The 17,500-nt window shown below is 40.4% G+C and overlaps 1 protein-coding gene across 5 annotated transcripts in view; it reads left to right on the forward strand.

The window, feature by feature from the left end:
* The window catches only part of LOC137491382 (NACHT, LRR and PYD domains-containing protein 3), a 24,603-nt gene that overhangs the window by 3,727 nt on the left and 3,376 nt on the right, over positions 1-17,500 (forward strand). The window contains exons 1-11 of one of the 5 annotated variants that reach the window (XM_073948193.1): positions 722-865; positions 1,431-1,521; positions 1,695-1,802; positions 3,022-3,126; positions 3,271-3,325; positions 4,077-4,272; positions 4,368-6,141; positions 12,674-12,847; positions 12,978-13,151; positions 13,267-13,440; positions 16,937-17,110. In XM_073948193.1, the coding sequence (XP_073804294.1) occupies positions 1,478-1,521; positions 1,695-1,802; positions 3,022-3,126; positions 3,271-3,325; positions 4,077-4,272; positions 4,368-6,141; positions 12,674-12,847; positions 12,978-13,151; positions 13,267-13,440; positions 16,937-17,110 (2,978 nt within the window). In that variant the 5' untranslated portion in view covers positions 722-865; positions 1,431-1,477. Of the gene's footprint in view, positions 1-721; positions 866-1,430; positions 1,522-1,694; positions 1,803-3,021; positions 3,127-3,270; positions 3,326-4,076; positions 4,273-4,367; positions 6,142-12,673; positions 12,848-12,977; positions 13,152-13,266; positions 13,441-16,936; positions 17,111-17,500 lie in introns of those variants that run through there. The other 4 variants (XM_073948194.1, XM_073948192.1, XM_073948195.1 and 1 more) reach the window with 4 other exon arrangements.

Genomic DNA, 17,500 nt, shown 5'->3' on the forward strand with positions numbered 1-17,500 from the left:
TCTGTAATGTAAATGAGTGATCATTATATAATCAAAACCTTTCATTAAAGCTGTCCTGTTCTTGTCTTAGGAGAATTTAGAAAAGCTTTTATATATATATATATATATATATATATATATATATATATATATATATATATATATATATATATATATATATAATGGATTTCTAAAAGCGAGTATCAATAAACAGATGTATTGATTAAAATAAGAGTCTAAAAACCCCTTCAGAAATAGAGAGATAACACATGTACATTCAAATTATGTGCTGCAAACAATAAATAAAAGACAAACTACAACATTTGAACTGAATGTAATGCTGTTTAATGGTTTTCTTGATTTGTCCTCTGGTTAAACATTATTCATTTGTGTGTGCTGTTTCTCTTCACTGTGATCTTCAGTTATTTTGTTCATTAGTTCAGTTTTGCCTTTAGTACTGACTAATATATTGTATAAACACACTTATTAAATATTATTAAACAGTATCTTACAGAAAATAATCATAATATAGCAGAGAGATCTGTATGAGGTGTACTCATTTATATATAAATCTCTGATCTTATTTTATTGGTTCAACATTGCTGTAAATATTCTTCAGAGACCTCTCAGATTTCATCGTTAACACCTTCTCTAAATCTACCTTCAACACACTCGTCTTCAGGACACGCCCACAGTCAGGAGAGTCTCATGAATATTCATGTCAGTGTCACTCTGTGGAGCCAGTAATATTTCAGGATATACCTGTAGATCACACAGGTGTGTTTTAGTGAAGTGAAAGAGTGAAAGAGCTCAGATTGTGTTCCTGCTGCACAAGAGCGTCAGTACTTCTGCATGTGAGTTTAACACTTCTACATTACGCTGATTTGTGGAGATGATGAAGGGTTTATATGTGTGAGTGTGATTTAAATGTCTGATCCTGAAGATCAAATCCTCAAACACAGATTAAACACTGAGTCAAACACGCTCATTTAAACACTGTGTCTAAAAGCTTTATTTTTAATCCCTTTAAAGTGTTTGTGCTCTTCTATATCAGACTGACTCAATAGTGTCCAATAATTCAGCATTAAATATAACTCTAAACATTCAGAGTCACCAAATCAAAAGTAAAGTTAAAGCAGACCTTCAGTTGAACAGGAAGAAAAGCTGAAAAACAACAAGCTGACGATCCTTAAACAACACTGCATTTAACCTTTGACCGTCAGAGTAACTCATTAACCAAAGAGCCTCTTTAGTAGAGAGACATTTTAATACTCACTAAATCAACAATTGGGTGAACCTGAACTTCTCTTGATAAACTCTATATAACATGCATTTACCTTAAATCAAATGTGAAACAGCTGAGATGTCAGATCAGGGTTAAACCAACTGCATTCATGTTAAGGACTATATATATATATATATATATGTGTGTGTGTGTGTGTGTATGATAGTTTCCTGAAAGCTCTGCTAATGTCTGCATTGGTGTTTTAGCTGCAGTATGGCAGAGGAGCGAGTAAAGGACTCTCTCTCAGAGAAACACAGGTATTGACTCTGTTTTTACACCATTATTTCAACATGACAACAGACAGATCTTCAGTCAACTATTAGTCTGTGCTGAATTAAACTGAACAAACTCATATTTGTCTGATAAACTCTTGTAAAGGAGACTGAAGTTTGTCCTGCAGTTTATTCCTCTGGTGTGTTTGTGTGTTCAGTGTGAGATCAGGATCATGTGTGTCCAGCTCTGTGTCTCTGAAGAGTGACCGGTCTAAAGAGGGTCATCCTCCAGACCTCAGAGAGAAAACACCATCATCAGTCAAAAGGTATTTAGTGTTTTACATTATTGATCACACTTGGACTGTATTGAACAAGTTATTGTGAACCAACAATCCAGAAAATAGAGTCATTAGTAAATGAATCAGTTGTTTGGATGAATCAAATGACTCAATGACTTTTGGTAAATTTAGACATTTACAGACAGCTAGTGATGGTTTTAGTTTCTTATTCAGAGTATCTTTTAGACAGGCAAGGGGACAAAACAAGCAATCAATCATAATCAAGGGTAATCCACAAAGAGTAATCCAATATCCAGACAGCGAACAATAAACACAGAAGATTAAAACACACACCAGCGAAACACGCTCTGAGTGTACATGAACGAGTAACACACCGCTAATCCACAAGAGTACTCCAGTAAACAGAGCTGATGGCTGATGTTGGAGCGCTGCTTCATGAAGCTTCAATACCTTTACATTTATTTTGTTGTAAATCAGTGGATCAGAGCATTTGACAGATCTATTGACAGCTCAGTTTAGCCAGTTCTGGAAAATGTTTGGTCGTCCCACACATCTTCTATTAAAGGATTATGGAGGCCACTGTGCTCTGAGGAACCTTCAGTGCAGCAGAAATGTTTCTGTAACCTTGGCCAGATCTGTGTCTTGCCACAATTCAGTCTCTGAGCTGTTCAGGCAGTTCCTCTGACCTCATGATTGTCGTTGGCTCTGAGATGCATTGTGAGCTGTAAGCTCTTATATAGACAGGTGTGTGGCTTTAATCAAGTCCAATCAGTGTAATCAAACACAGCTGGACTCAACTGAAGGTGAAGAACCATCTCAAGGAGGATCAGAAGAAATGGACAGCAGCTGAGTTCACAGCAAAGAGTCTGAACTATGTGATATTTCAGCTTTTCTTTATTAATAAATCTGCAAAAACGTCTACAGTTCAGTGTTGTTCTGTCAGTATGGGCTGCTGTGTGGACATTAATGAGGAAACAATGAACTTAAATTATTTTAGCAAATGACCACAACAGAACAAAGAGTGGGTCTGAATACTTTCTGTACGCACTGTAAGTCTAATCTGTTTAACAGACCTGATCAGCCTGACCTTGAGCTAAGAGTTACTTTGTGCTAGTTTTGTGCAGTGTAATGGAGTGAAATGTGTTTTTTTTCCCAATAATTTTCTCTTTTGTCAGTTTTAATACACCTTTAAAGGAGACTGAAGTTTGTCCTGCAGTTTATTCCTCTGGTGTGTTTGTGTGTTCAGTGTGAGATCAGGATCATGTGTGTCCAGCTCTGTGTCTCTGAAGAGTGACTGGTCAATGGGTCCTCCACCAGACCTCGGAGAGAAAACACCATCATCTGCCCGAAGGTATTTTGTGTTTTAAATTATTGATCACACATGGATTGTTTCAGGCATATTATTGTGAACCAACAATCCAGTAAAGGAATCACTTCTGAATGAATCAGTAGTGTGAATGAATCAAATGACTCAATGACTTTGACTCATTTACAGACACCTAGTGGCAGATTTAGTTTCTTATTCAGACAATCTCCAGTGGATCTTCCAGGTAGGAAAAACTACTTTTGATTCATATTTAAACTGTAAATATAACACAGAAAATATTTACTTGAAAAGACATTTATTATGTATTATTTTCTAATAATTCAACAGACCACAGTCAATTATTCTGCAGTTTTTAATAGATGTCTGAACAATGATAGCCAGACCAAAAAAAGGGTCAATTTAAGCTGATACACCTAAAAATCTACTAAACATCTAACTATAGTCCAGAACTAGACTAGTCATCAAACACACAGATCAGACAGATTCACACTGCTGCATATCTGATGACTAGTCTAGTTTTGGGCTGTTGGTAAACATCTATTAGACTTCTTTTAAATATAAATGTAATAATTGAAATCTGTTTGCGGGGATGCTGATGTTCCCACAGCTAAAGTCACCATGTTGTGTTCCAGACATTTGTCAGGTTTTTGTCCTCAAACTTCTCCTGTGTGTGAAACTAGTTTCTTACAAATCCAAAGCTTTCTGTGTGTTTTGATGTGATGTTTGACTGTGAAGTTACTGGAATCATTCAGTGTAGAGATATGAAACTGTCATGTGCTCAAAACCTGCCAAATCTGCTTTAGCTGTGTGTTTATCTGAAAATAACAACACCTTACAAAGTTTATCAGAATCAAGCGTTCAACAGACTCATATTATAATGTCTTTTTTTCTTTATTGAGTAGTTTGTGGAAGCACAACTGTATGTTAATGAATGTTTTATTTAAATATTGATCTTCTCTTTTCTTCAATCATAGAATCTTGAGAGCAAAATGATCAGATTTCTGAAGAATCAACTGGAAAACTTTAGGAAAATCTTACAAGACAAAAACAGACAAGAGTTTGTAAAAGAGTTTAATGAGGACAGAAGCATTATCACAGAAGCAGCTCTTGATCTCACACTCTTCTTCCTGAGAGAGATGAAGCAAGATCAAGCTGCTGATACTCTCCAGGGTAAGAGACTCATGGATATCTGTCAGACTGACACTTACTAATATAGCTGGAAAAGTCAAGACTAAATCTCTCTGTTTCCTTGCACCTGTTTTTAGGTGAGCTGTTCTTCATTAATCAGCTTAAATGTAGCCTGAAGAAGAAATATCAAAGTGTGTTTGAAGGAATTGCTCAGCAAGGAGACTCCACACTTCTGAATAAGATCTACACAGATCTCTATATCACTCAGGGTGCGAGTGAACAGGTCAACACTGAACATGAGATCAGACAGATTGAAGCTGCTTCCAGACGTCATCAGTCACTAGAGATACAGGTTGAATGCAAACATTTGTTTGAAGCAGCTGAACAAGACGAGCAAATCAGAACTGTCCTGACAAAAGGAGTTGCTGGCATCGGGAAATCAGTCTCTGTGCAAAAGTTTGTTCTGGATTGGGCTGAAGGGAAAGAAAATCAAGACATCAGCTTCATATTTCCTCTTCCATTCAGAGAGATGAACTTAAAGGAGAAAGAAAGACAAAGTTTAAAAGACCTCATAACTCAGTTTTTCCCAGAGACTAAAGGACTGAACCTTACAAGAAGCACACGATTCAAAGTCCTGTTCATCCTTGATGGATTGGATGAATGTCGTCTTCCTCTGAACTTTGCTGGTAATGAGACGTGTGGTGATGTATCTTCAGCAGTCTCTCTGGATGTTCTCCTGACGAACCTCATCAAGGGAAATCTGCTTCCTTCTGCTCTCATCTGGATCACCAGCAGACCAGCAGCTGCCAGTAAGATTCCTGCTGACTGTATCGACCGGCTGACAGAGATACGAGGATTCAATGATGCCCAAAAGGAGGAGTACTTCAGAAAGAGACTCACAGATCAGAATCAGGCCAGAGAAATCATTGATCACATTAAACAGTCAAAGAGTCTCTTTATTATGTGCCACATCCCAGTCTTCTGCTGGATTTCAGCCACTGTTCTCCAGAACATACTGAAACTGAAACACAGGGCTCATGCTGAAACACTGCAGGAATCTCCCAAGACTCTGACACAGATGTACACACACTTTCTCCGCTTTCAGATCCAGCAGAGCAGAAGAAAGTATGATGGAGAAAACACAGCAGATGTCTCCTGGGATCCAGACCTCATCCTTTCACTGGGGAAACTGGCCTTCCAGCAGCTGGACAGAAACAATGTGATCTTCTATGAGAGCGATCTGAAAGACTGTGGCATTGACGTCTATAAGGCATCGGTGTACTCAGGCATGTGTACCCAGATCTTTAAGGAGGAGACGGGAATCATTCTTGGTACCATGTACTGCTTTCTTCACTTGAGCATTCAGGAGTTCATTGCAGCCCTTTATCAACATCTGCACAGCAAGAGGAAGAGTGGGTTTATTTTTAGACAGAAAAGCAGAAATAAAGGCATGATTGATTTCCTGAAGACTGCAGTGGACAAGGCTCTGGAAAGTGAGAATGGACATCTGGACCTTTACCTTCGCTTCCTTCTCGGTCTGTCACTCCAGTCCAGTCGACAACTCTTACGAGGCCTGTTGACACAGCAGGATGACAGAGACCAGAGCAAAGAGGAAATAATTGCCTACATCAAGCAGAAACTTGAAGGGAATCTGTCTCCAGAGAGATCCATCAATCTGTTCTACTGTCTGAATGAACTGAACGACCAAACTCTGCTGAAAGAGATTCAGTCTCACCTCAGTAGTGGAAGTCTGTCATCTGCTCGCCTTTCACCTGCCCAGTGGTCTGCTCTGGTCTTTGTGTTGTTGACCTCAGAGGAGGAGCTGGAGGAGTTTGAGCTTCAGAAATTCCAGAGATCAGACGAGTGTCTCATCAGACTATCAGCAGTCATCAAAACCTCCAAAAGAGCTCTGTAAGTCAACGTCCTTCTTTTTTTTCATCTAAGAAGTAGACATTTCCTGAATTTAAATAATACAGTATATAATGTTAATGGTCATGAGCTTTAGGTCATGACCATTAACATAATATACTGTATTATTTAATGACCGAAAGGACAAGATTTTAGATACAAACAGCCAAAATGAGTTTGCTTCGCAGGGTTGCAGGGCGCACCCTTATAGACAGGGTCTGGAGCTCTGCCATATGGGAGGAGCTCAGAGTAGAGCCACTGCACCTCCACATCGACAATTCAATTCATCTTTATTTCTATAGCACTTTAATAATGTAGATTACGTCAAAGCAGCTTCACATAGAAGATCATAGTAAATTGAAGCAGTGTCAGTTCAGTTTTGTGTTGTAGTTCAGTTTAGTTCAGTTCAGTGTGGTTTACTTTTCACTGCTGAGAGTTCAAACACTGAACAGCAGAAGTCAGCTGAGTTGGCTCGGGCATCTGTCCCACCGGGAGGAGGCTTCAGCGAAGACCCAGGACACACTGGAGGGACTATGTCTGGCCTGGAAACGCCTCAGGATCCACCCGGAGGAGCTGGTGCAAGTGTTTGGGGAGAGGGAAGTCTGGGGTTCTCTCCTAAGACTGCTGCCCCTGCGACCCGGCCATGGATAAGCGGATGAAAATAAGAAATGACATGACATCATGTTAATAAACATGAACAATATTGATATCAACTAAACTGCAAAATACATTAATAATTGTTCATTATGTAATGTTTTAGTGCTTTTTAAATAACATTCAGATTCAGGTATTGGCAGTTGTTGTTTAAGTGATAGTTTACCCAAAAAGTGAATTTACTAATTCTTACTCACTCTTTATGGTTATAAACCTTTCTAAAACTTTGTTTTCTCCTGTTGAACATAAAAGAAGATAATTTGAAGAAAACTGAAACCTGTAACCATTGACTTACACACCAGTTGTTTTTCCTACCATGTAGGTCAATAGCTAATGGTCTTTAGCTGTCATAAAAAAGAGATGGGGATGATTGGGAGGCCATGATCGTAAGGGCCGATTGAGGGACTTTGGCCAGGACACTGGGGTTACACCCCTGCTCTTTACGAAAAGTGCCATGGGATTTTTAAAGACCACACAGAGTCAGGACCACGGTTTAATGTCTCATCCGAAAGATGGCGCCCACTGACAGTGTAGTGTCTCCTTCACTTTCACTAGGGCATTAGGACTCATGCAGACCACAGGATGTGCGCCCCCTGCTGGCCTAACTAACACCACTTTCAACAGCAACCTCGTTTTCCCATGCGGTCTCACAGCCAGGTACTGGCCAGGCTCAGCCCTGCTTAGCTTCAGGGAGTAACCTGTCTTGGGCTGCAGTGTGATATGGCTGTTATCGTCTAAATTGCACACAAGTCAGTTATAAAATGATACAGCACCTTTAAAGTCCTTTCTGGACTGCAGTGGAATGATCACACTGATGTTTTCTCCATTCTGTCTATTTTGACTCATATCTATGCTGATAATTATCAGGTAACAATGACACAGACACACACTCATACACTATGGTCAGTTTTGTTAACTCAGTTCACCTATACCAAATGTCTTCACACTGTGGGGGAAACTGGAGCTGGGACTCAAACCAGCGACCTTCTTGTTGTTAGGCGAAAGTGCTTACCAATGAACCGCCATGCAACCCTCTTGTTTATTATATCTTCTTCTAATCATGCAGGCAGGCAGAACAAATGCAAGAGGTGGATCTTGGTTCAGTTCTAATGTTAAATTTTATCCATACACAAAGAAAACGCCAGAGCTGAAGAGCAGAAAACACAAGCAAGAGAAACACACACACATACAGCAAACTATGATCAACACATAATGACTGAAACAGAGGAGCTTAATCACAGAGACTAGTGAGTTAACAAGGGGGTGAAGAGTAACTGGGCAAGTAACAGGGGTAACATGGGGAAAACTGGGGTGAACACAGAGAACACAAGGACAACACAACAGTACAAGGACAGGACAACCACGACCGTGACACAGCTCCCTTCTAGGAGAAGATTCCAGATGATCCTCAGAGGAAAACACAAGACAAGAGTGAGTTCAGCAGCTGGAGGTGTTACAGTGGACACGGGTGATGGTGAGAGGCAGGTTAATGAAAACATGACAGAGTACAGGACAGATGGTGAGGGGGAAACTGACAGGCAGGTGGACCGAGAGGAGGACAAAGTCAAGGCAGCGACTACTGGACAGTAGACCAGAGCAGATCCCGTGGATCAGGGCTTTTATCTCAAAGGTATTAGAGAATATTGTTTCTGTACAGCTGAATGATTTCATGTTTAATAATAACGTTTTTGATAAATATCAGTCAGTTTAGAGCTGGTCATAGCACAGAGTCCGCTCTATTGTGGGTTTCAAATGATGTCTTGCTGGAGGTTGGTTCAGGTAGCCCTGTTCTTCTTCTATTATTGGATCTCTCTGCTGCTTTTGATACAGTGGATCATGACATCCTCATTAATCATCTTAGAAAACACACAAATATCCAGGGTCTAGCCTTGGACTGGTTCTCTTCATATCTGAAGTATAGAACTACATCAGTCAGTTTGGGCAACTCTTGTTCTTCTGTCATTCAATTAATGTGTGGGGTACTGCAGGGCTCGATATTGGGTCCAGTTTTGTTTTCCCTTTCCTTATTTCCATTGGGAATTTTTTTGAAAAGCATGGCATAAATTACCATCTATATGCTGTTGACTCTCAAATCAATCCTCCTTCAGGCTTTGTTAAATTGTTTGGCTGATATGAGAGATTGGAGAACTCAGCTGCCAGGCGTTTAACAGGCACAGAAAAGGAGAGCACATTACACCTGTACTGGTTTCTCTACACTGGCTGTCGATCCAGTTTAGAATTCAGTACAAAGTACTGCTGTATGTTTATAAATCCCTCCATGGCCTCTGAGTATATTTCTGAGCTAATTAATATACACCAACCCGTGAGATCTCTTCACACTAAGGATCGACTCTATTTGCAAGTTCACGCTTGATATGTGTGGAGGTGATCGAGCTTTTTCAGTAACAGCTTCAAGACTTTGGGCCATTTCTTCCACTCTACTTAAGAACTTCTCCAACTCTTGAGTGTTTTCAGAGGTCACTGAAACACTTATTTTCTTCAGCTTTTACTCGTGTGTTGTGAGTTGATGTATTTGGATTCTTGTATGTTTGCTTGTATTCTGTGTTTTATGTACAGCACTTTAGTAGCCATTGTGGTTGGTTGAAAGTGCTCTAGAAATAAGTTGAGTTGATCAGGATAAACAACAGGAGCACAGATCTATACTGGAGCTGGTGAAACCCTCTATGATGATGCGAGCCCACCTTTCTGGAGGTTTCAAACACCTCTAGACTGCCTGGATGTCCTTAAAGGGGGGGGGGGGGGGTCTAGAGTGTGTTTTTAAGGCTTGGTTGTGTTGATAAGATGCAATGCGATGTGTGCTCATGCTTCACTTGTAGAAAATCAGCTTATTTTTCATATATCGGACTTTGACTACATACAGCTACTCAGCTAACATGAAGACAAATGTCATATGTCCTAGTTCCTCTGAAAGGCCCGTCCTCAAGAGACTTTGATTGGTCAGCTAATGTATTGTGCTGTGATTTGCAGATCAGCTTCACGTCACCAGGAAAAGTGTCACGGCTCTACAAGCACGCACTTTTGCGCTGTGTAAATCCTTTCAGTCAGAGTAGCTGTTAGCCGTATCAGTGTGAGTCTGAATCAGACAGAAAATGACACAGAGGACACAGCTGAAGCTCACGCCTGCTCTCTAAAATATCATCTGACAAGAGTCTTTCACATATATTCAGAATAAGCGTGTGTGAGTCATATGAAACATTCTCATATCTTTAGAGTGTTAGTTATCTGAGATGTGGAATGCAGGGAAAGCGTCCGCATAGAGAGACACTGCATTTTTTGCACTGAATTTGCACAGAATTGTTAGCGGTGCCAAACAGCATTTCCCATTGTTTACATCCTTGTTTATGTCCTCGCTACAACATACCGTTAGCGCTAGAAACTGTGTCTGATGTACTGGAGAAGATTGAAACTGCTGTACTAGAGACAACTGAAATGGTGGACATGGCTGGATAAGGCTGAGGAGCTGCAGGCAAGATTACAGAGCAGACAGTCCTGATCACTGACATGGAGGAATCTTTAGAAACAAAAACAGACAAACAGCAAACAACAATGAATATATTTATATATCTTCTATATTTCTGTCACATATGCATGTTTCACTTTAGTCTGAAAAGTGCTTTGAGATGCAACTTTAAAGATGCTACAAAAGATTATTGTCATTAGTTTGTTTGTTAAATAATAATAAATAAAACAATTTTAAAAATTCCTGTTTTGCAGTGTTAGGTGTTACATAAAGAATTGGGCTTTTGGAACATCTGAAGGAAGCCATTTGTGTTTTATAGTGTTACGGTAATTTTAAGATGGAAACGCTAGGGTTAAAGCAACATTTAAAACTTATTACTCTTTATGAATGGTGGCGGCAATGGAGCAGACAAACAACCAAATTATGCCAAAATAAGTGTTTATTTTACAAAGTGGAAAAATGATGAACAAAGTATATACAAAATAAAGAAAACAAGAATAAATAAATTATTGTAATAAAGGGGAGGAGGAACAAAAGTGGCGCCAAAGAAAAGAAAATAATATAACAAAAAACAACTCTAACTAGAACCCACAATCTCTATACTATCTATTAAAAGAAAGAGAAAGAAAAGTTTTCACACCCTATCTAAACTACACTTCTAAACACAAACATAAACAAAACTTACAATTAGTGGCGCACACTTCTAAACTAGAGTGTATAATACATTGGTATCTCCCAATGACTGTATAAAATATGGACGACGCGACAGCCCTTTTTCCCATTGAACGCCTTGAGGGCAAAACGCCTGCTTGACGGGCACAAACTGTCGCAAAAGACTGCTGAAATTGGAGCCAGACATGCGCAGAAGGATTGTCTGATGGAGCCAGAGGAGGAGCCGCGAAAATGAGCAGAGTCGAGCTTCCAATCAAACGCTTTATGTAAAATCAACTACGCCCCCCGAACTTCTCAGCATGCGTTTGCTGTCATATCAACACAAATGGATGTAATAACGTTAACAAATATGAGGGGTTTATATATTCAATCGCGCCAGCTCCGGGCCGCAGCGCATAACTTACTCGCGGCGTCGCGGGCTGATTCCGGCTCGCATGCGGCAGCGCCGGCTCGCTCGGCCGCCGCATCTGGCTCGATTGACTCGGGCTGGAATTGGGTAGTGACTCCAGGCATCCGGAGTAGGTCCAGCAGAGGTAACATTAGTCAGTCTGAGCTCTAAGAGATAAGTCTCCGGCAGGCGAGAATCTAGCCGGAACTGTGTTTTGCTATCTGGGTGGCTAGGCGTGTATCAGCAAACTAATAAAGCCCGAAAAAAGCCCTGAACTTAGCGAATAAACAGTGTTCACCCAGGATCATGTATGTCAGAAACTATAGTTTACTGCTGAACTCATTTTGTCATGGTAAAATAACACAGAAATCGAATAATAACATTTCAGTCTACTTCAGTCTCCTGCCGAAGCTCAGACGCCGCGCTTTGAGAAACTGTCAATCACCGCTGTCAATCACGATGACACGCCCAGCATTAAATTACTGCTAAAAACAAACTGTTTACAAAAATGAAGATCTGCACCTATTTTAGCACAATAACCAGTACCTTAATCCACCAGAACTATTTTTCGGGACATTTTATTGCAAGTGTAATATTTTTTTTTTTATTTGGGCTCAAGTCTCCTTCATTAACACGGAGGAGGCGGGCTTTATGACTTGTACTGCAGCCAGCCCCCAGGGGGCGATCTAACAGCCGAAACCTTCACTCAAACGTAGGCTTGCGGCACACTTGGTATCTCCTACGTGTAGCAACATGTAGGTCACGTGACATCTACCCTGTTCCTGGAATCCCCTTGATGTTGTATATCTGGTAATCAGAGAGAAAACACAATTATAACACTTTTAAAGATCGATTTCAGCACAAATGATTATAACACACATAACACAAGAAACTGTCACATAATCCAGCCATCCAGCAAAACACACATTCAACCAACATAGCAAACACACAACAGTGAGCAAGCAAAAAGCAAAAATCAAGCTAGCTTTCGTCTGCACCGGCTTCCTTTTAAAGTGGGGAAGTCTGCTTGTGATTGGACAATGATGATGTCATCGCAAATGGTAATGATGACTGGCATCTAGCTTGGCCAATAGGTAGATGAGCTGGGCGGACCTAAAGAAAATGATAGGTAGAGAAGGAGGGAGAGAGAAAAAAAAAATACAAACAAACACAGGCACAGATACTGAGCCGTAACAATAGACATAAATACTATTTAAAGCTAAAATCAGCAGATGTGCTCACTAACTAGTGAAGTTAAACCAGTCACTACAGTCAGATGTGCTTCAGACTATCAAACACACCAGATTAACACATACATATTGTGTTTGTCCTCTACACAGGCTACAGGGCTGTAATCTCACTGTTCAGTGCTGTGAGAGTTTGTCTTCAGCTCTACAATCCTCAAACTGTGTGCTGAGAGAGCTGGACCTGAGTAACAATGACCTGCAGGATTCAGGAGTGAAGAAGCTCTCTGATGGACTGAAGAGTCAACACTGTAAACTGGACACACTGAGGTCTGAGTTCAAGCATCTGACTGATTGATTGATTGATTGATTGATTGATTGATTGATTGATTTTTTTGTTTTGTTACATCAGACAGATCACATTAACTCTGTGTTTTTAGTAATGTGTGCTCTTTCTCAGATTGATGACATGTAAACTCACTGCTTATTCTTGTGAGAGTTTGTCTTCAGCTCTACAATCCTCAAACTGTGTGCTGAGAGAGCTGGACCTGAGTATTAATCATCTGCCGGATGCAGGAGTGAAGAAGCTCTCTGATGGACTGAAGAGTCAACACTGTAAACTGGACACACTGAGGTCTGAGTTTAAACACCTGATTGATTGATTGATTGATTTTTTTTTTTTTGTTTTGTTATATCAGACAGATCACATTAACAGTGTGTTTTTAGTAATGTGTGTTCTTCTTTCTCAGATTGGCCACATGTAATCTCACTGTTCAGTGCTGTGAGAGTTTGTCTTCAGCTCTACAATCCTCAAACTGTGTGCTGAGAGAGCTGGACCTGAGTAACAATGACCTGCAGGATTCAGGAGTGAAGCTTCTCTCTGATGGACTGAAGAGTCAACACTGTAAACTGGACACACTGAGGTAAATGATTCTCCACTCTACAATAACTACAGTCAGACAGTTTCATATTAGAGCTCTTCATGCTTGAACATGTTAACCCTGGGTGATACTAAACCCCAGATAACAGGAATTATGGTTTATCAGTAAATTTCTTCTTTGGCTCTCGGCGAAGGCGGTCGCTCTTCTTCCCGCTCCGTCCCATATCTCTCCTTGCTAGCACCTCTTGTCTCGTCTTATTCTATCTCTGAGGCTCTCCTTGTCCTGCTTTCCAAACGAAAAAGGAATTATGGATTTGATCAACTGGTCTCTGAATGCAATTGACACCATCTTCTCAACGAGATCGCTGGGCTCCGGGGAACCCAGCTGTCCTGCGGGGACGCTCGCAGCTGGATATGTGATGGACGGGTGGGAGAAGTGGAGAGTCCTCTGTCTCGCTGCTCTGTCTCTGGAGGATATTGAAGATATCTACCTATTCGGAACTTTGATAACAGGGTTTCTGCCGATGGGCTTATGCGGGGCCCTGGGATATCGGAAACTGATAAAAGCGGTCAGTGTAGCTCAAAACCCCACCAGGCTGGCCGGCTTGATTGAAACACTGATGGGTAGGGTCGCGAATCAGACTATGGTCCTTGACCGCAAACTGGAAACCATCGAGATGAAGCTTGCGGCTCTGCAACAAATTTTGGCCAGATCAGGAGACGAGTGATGGACATTAAATATCTGTGAAATTGGCAGATATTGACCTAAAGTGGAAGTATCTTACTGTCTTTTTTTTCGGCTCTCCTCTTACTCCTGCCATACGGCATCGGCTGGAGGTAAACAACTCCCTGGGATAAGCAAGATAAGCGAACGCTCTGAAATTCCTGCCCCTGTCAAGGACACCTGCGGGACTCTGGACTATGCAGGCTCACACACACACACAAACATATCTACTGATAAACATTCACCACCGATCCCCATCCAAACGCCTTCGTGTGCTTTTACCCACGTGGGGCGTGGGCAGGACTGTGACTTGCGCCGGAAATGGCTGCTGGACCAGTTGGCTGCCCGCACTCAATGGACTGTTTTCCATTACCCCTGTTCCCATCCCCTCTGTCTATGTTGTGTCTTGCCGGTGTGCTTATGCTAAGATAGGGCTGTTTTTCTCCCTTTTCTCACTTTGTCCTAATCAAGGGCAAGCTGAGGGGGTGTTTTTTAGCCTAACTGTCCAAATGTATCTTTCTTCGTTTCTAAATGCTACCTCCTATGATCTGTCTCCCCTGAAAAGTTGTTTGTGATGTTTTGTGTATGGTCTGGGGGGTCCAATTTCGCTATACGAAAGTGTAGTGACAAATAAAGGCTTGATTGATTGTGTTTCACACTGCTCATACTATACCTGTAGTTAACCCCCAGGGGTCTGAGGTGATTTTGGGACCCCTGAGATGTTTTGACATGCCCTGACATCTGTGCTGATTCAGCTGCTTATTACACAGAACTGGCCAACATGTGTTTTATTAGTGTTTAGCACAAACTGAGCGACAATAATATGTGAGAAATATTGATGTACATGCTGGTGTTTTTTAGAAAACAAATATTATGTGTGGTTAGTAGGTTTTAGAGGAAAAAAACAGACTGAATGTGCCTGAACAAGAGTTTAGAGTAAGCAGTCTTGTAGACTAGAATATTTACTGCACAATTATGTGAAATTATTCTGTTCTCTCATTCAGAGAAAACATTACAATGATCTACATTTTGTTAAGTGTGTTTTGGGTGATCTCAGCTGTATGTGTGAGTGACAATGCTCATGAATAATTCACACCTACGAGACAACAGACACTCCCCCACTCACCCATCAAGGGCAGTGTACAGCAATGTCCATCTGCAGAAGCTAGCCCAAACTCAATGCTTGTTGTGTTACTGCTGTGTGACCATGTAAACACTCTGGGTGAACAATATACAGTGCTCAGCATATATAAGTACAGCCCTCACTAATCTCTCTTTTACATTCATAGTTTAATAGGAAGCTCTACAGTATTATATCTGTGCATATACAATAGATTAGCCAAATCTGGAGCTCATCTAACAAAATAACTCATGATAACGGTGTAAAGACTAGGGCACTCATATTTATGCCTTATAGAAAAATATTAAATACAAAATTAAACAGAGGAAAAATCAAGAGAAGCAAAACAATGGAAAAAATAGCTGAAAATTTGAAGTATATTGTTTTGCAATATATATATATATATTTAGCCTGAATTTAATTGTATTATCTTTCAATTTCTGAATATGTTTGGTGACTAAAATATGATGTTCATGAATAAATCTCTTTAATAAATGTGTTCTGTTTGAATGCAGCAGAATACACTGCCTATATTGACTGAGAAATGGAGGAAAGTCTTGGTTTTCAGAATGGGCTGTCCTCCATTATGCTGAGCGCTGTATGTGACTTATACAGCCGCACATATAATATATATTTGAAATGGTGTAAAACGTGTTCGCCAAACTCTCTTGTGCATTAATCCAGCATTTAATAATCATTTCTGAATGAGTCTGAGACACTGAAGTAGAGGAATGACAAACACTTTAAACACAAGAATAAATCAGATTTAAACATGAAAAACAATTACTGTAAATCTAAATCATATTTGAAGAGCTTTAATATAGATTTCACTAATAGTTGCAGTCTCAGTTCACTGTTGGAAAACTTTACCAGGTTGTGTCTGTCTGTGGGTGTCGACATTCAACATTTGTGTGAAAGTGAAGCGCAGCGAGAACACAAATAAACATTATAGCAGTGTTAATCCTGTTTCAGAGCAGAACAGTGGATCTGGAGGTGTGAAAGCAGCAGAGTTAAACGCTAAAGTCAAGCTGTTTTGTGTCCTGCTGAAGGTTTGAGCTGCTCTCATATTTGTGCAGTTTCAGTCTCTTGAAAACAAATAAAAGTCTCATGATAAAGTGTGTGAAATAATCCTGATTACTCGCTCATCTAAAACAATATCTGCTAAAGGCTGAATGTGAAGGAGAGTCAGCAGTCATGAATATTGATCAGCTGTTTCTCTCCTGACAGAATAAAAGTCCCCTAATGGAGCATCAGTGTGAATGTGACTGTGGGTCAGGTGATGAACACATGAAGAGAGCGGCTTTGTGTTTGTCTGAGCTCATTTTGTTTTAGTCCACAACAGAATCACAATATAAATGATGAAATCAGCTCATTTCCTGTTGTGTTTTATACATGACTTTAAGATGATCTTCTGAGCTCAAGTGTGTCTTCTTCCTCCTCACAGCAGACTTTACAGCTTGATGTGGTGTATTATGAACAATGTCTTTGCTCTGTACACTTCTACAGATGATGTCGAGTCCTTGTTGAGTGTGTGAGTGTGTGTGTTTGCTGATGTGATCAATAAGGAGAGCTGATCAGGATGTGTGTGTTCATCACTGCTGTTGACATGAGCAGAAACAGCAGTCAGCATCTTCACAACACAAAGAGATGTGTGATTGTCCAACTGTGTGATGTGGACTATTGCTGTGTTTGTAGATTGTCTGGCTGTATGGTGACAGAGGAAGGCTGTGGTTTTCTGTCTTCAGCTCTGACTTCAAACCCCTCACACCTGAGAGAGCTGGATCTGAGCTACAATCATCCAGGAGATTCAGGAGTCAAGCTGCTCTCTGAACAACTGGAGGATCCAAACTACACACTGGACAAACTCAAGTATGTGGAGCAGCACTGCCTTTTTTATTGTGAATACAGATACTTTGATACTTCACTGCTCTTCTAGTGTCCAGATATGAATCAAAGCTGTTAAATATGTCAGTGCACTGGGGCAGTTCTCACATTAAGCGTGATATTATATCTCATATTAACACTGTACAGTTTCAGCATTGTAGTTGAGCAGTGAAACTTGTTCTCTACATTTCTGCTGAAGAACTGTACAGTATCAGCTCAGAGATGTGTGTGTACTGTTCTCCAAATACGTCCTGTGTATACTTTAACAGCAAGTTAAACTCTCCCTCATGAACTTCACAGACACAGAATGTCCTTTATCACACTTTAATAAGGGCGGAGTAAAACTATAAACAGGAAGAAAATAAACAATATCAA

This window comes from Danio rerio, chromosome 4, assembly GCF_049306965.1.
Source record: "Danio rerio strain Tuebingen ecotype United States chromosome 4, GRCz12tu, whole genome shotgun sequence".
Lineage (NCBI taxonomy): Eukaryota > Metazoa > Chordata > Actinopteri > Cypriniformes > Danionidae > Danio > Danio rerio.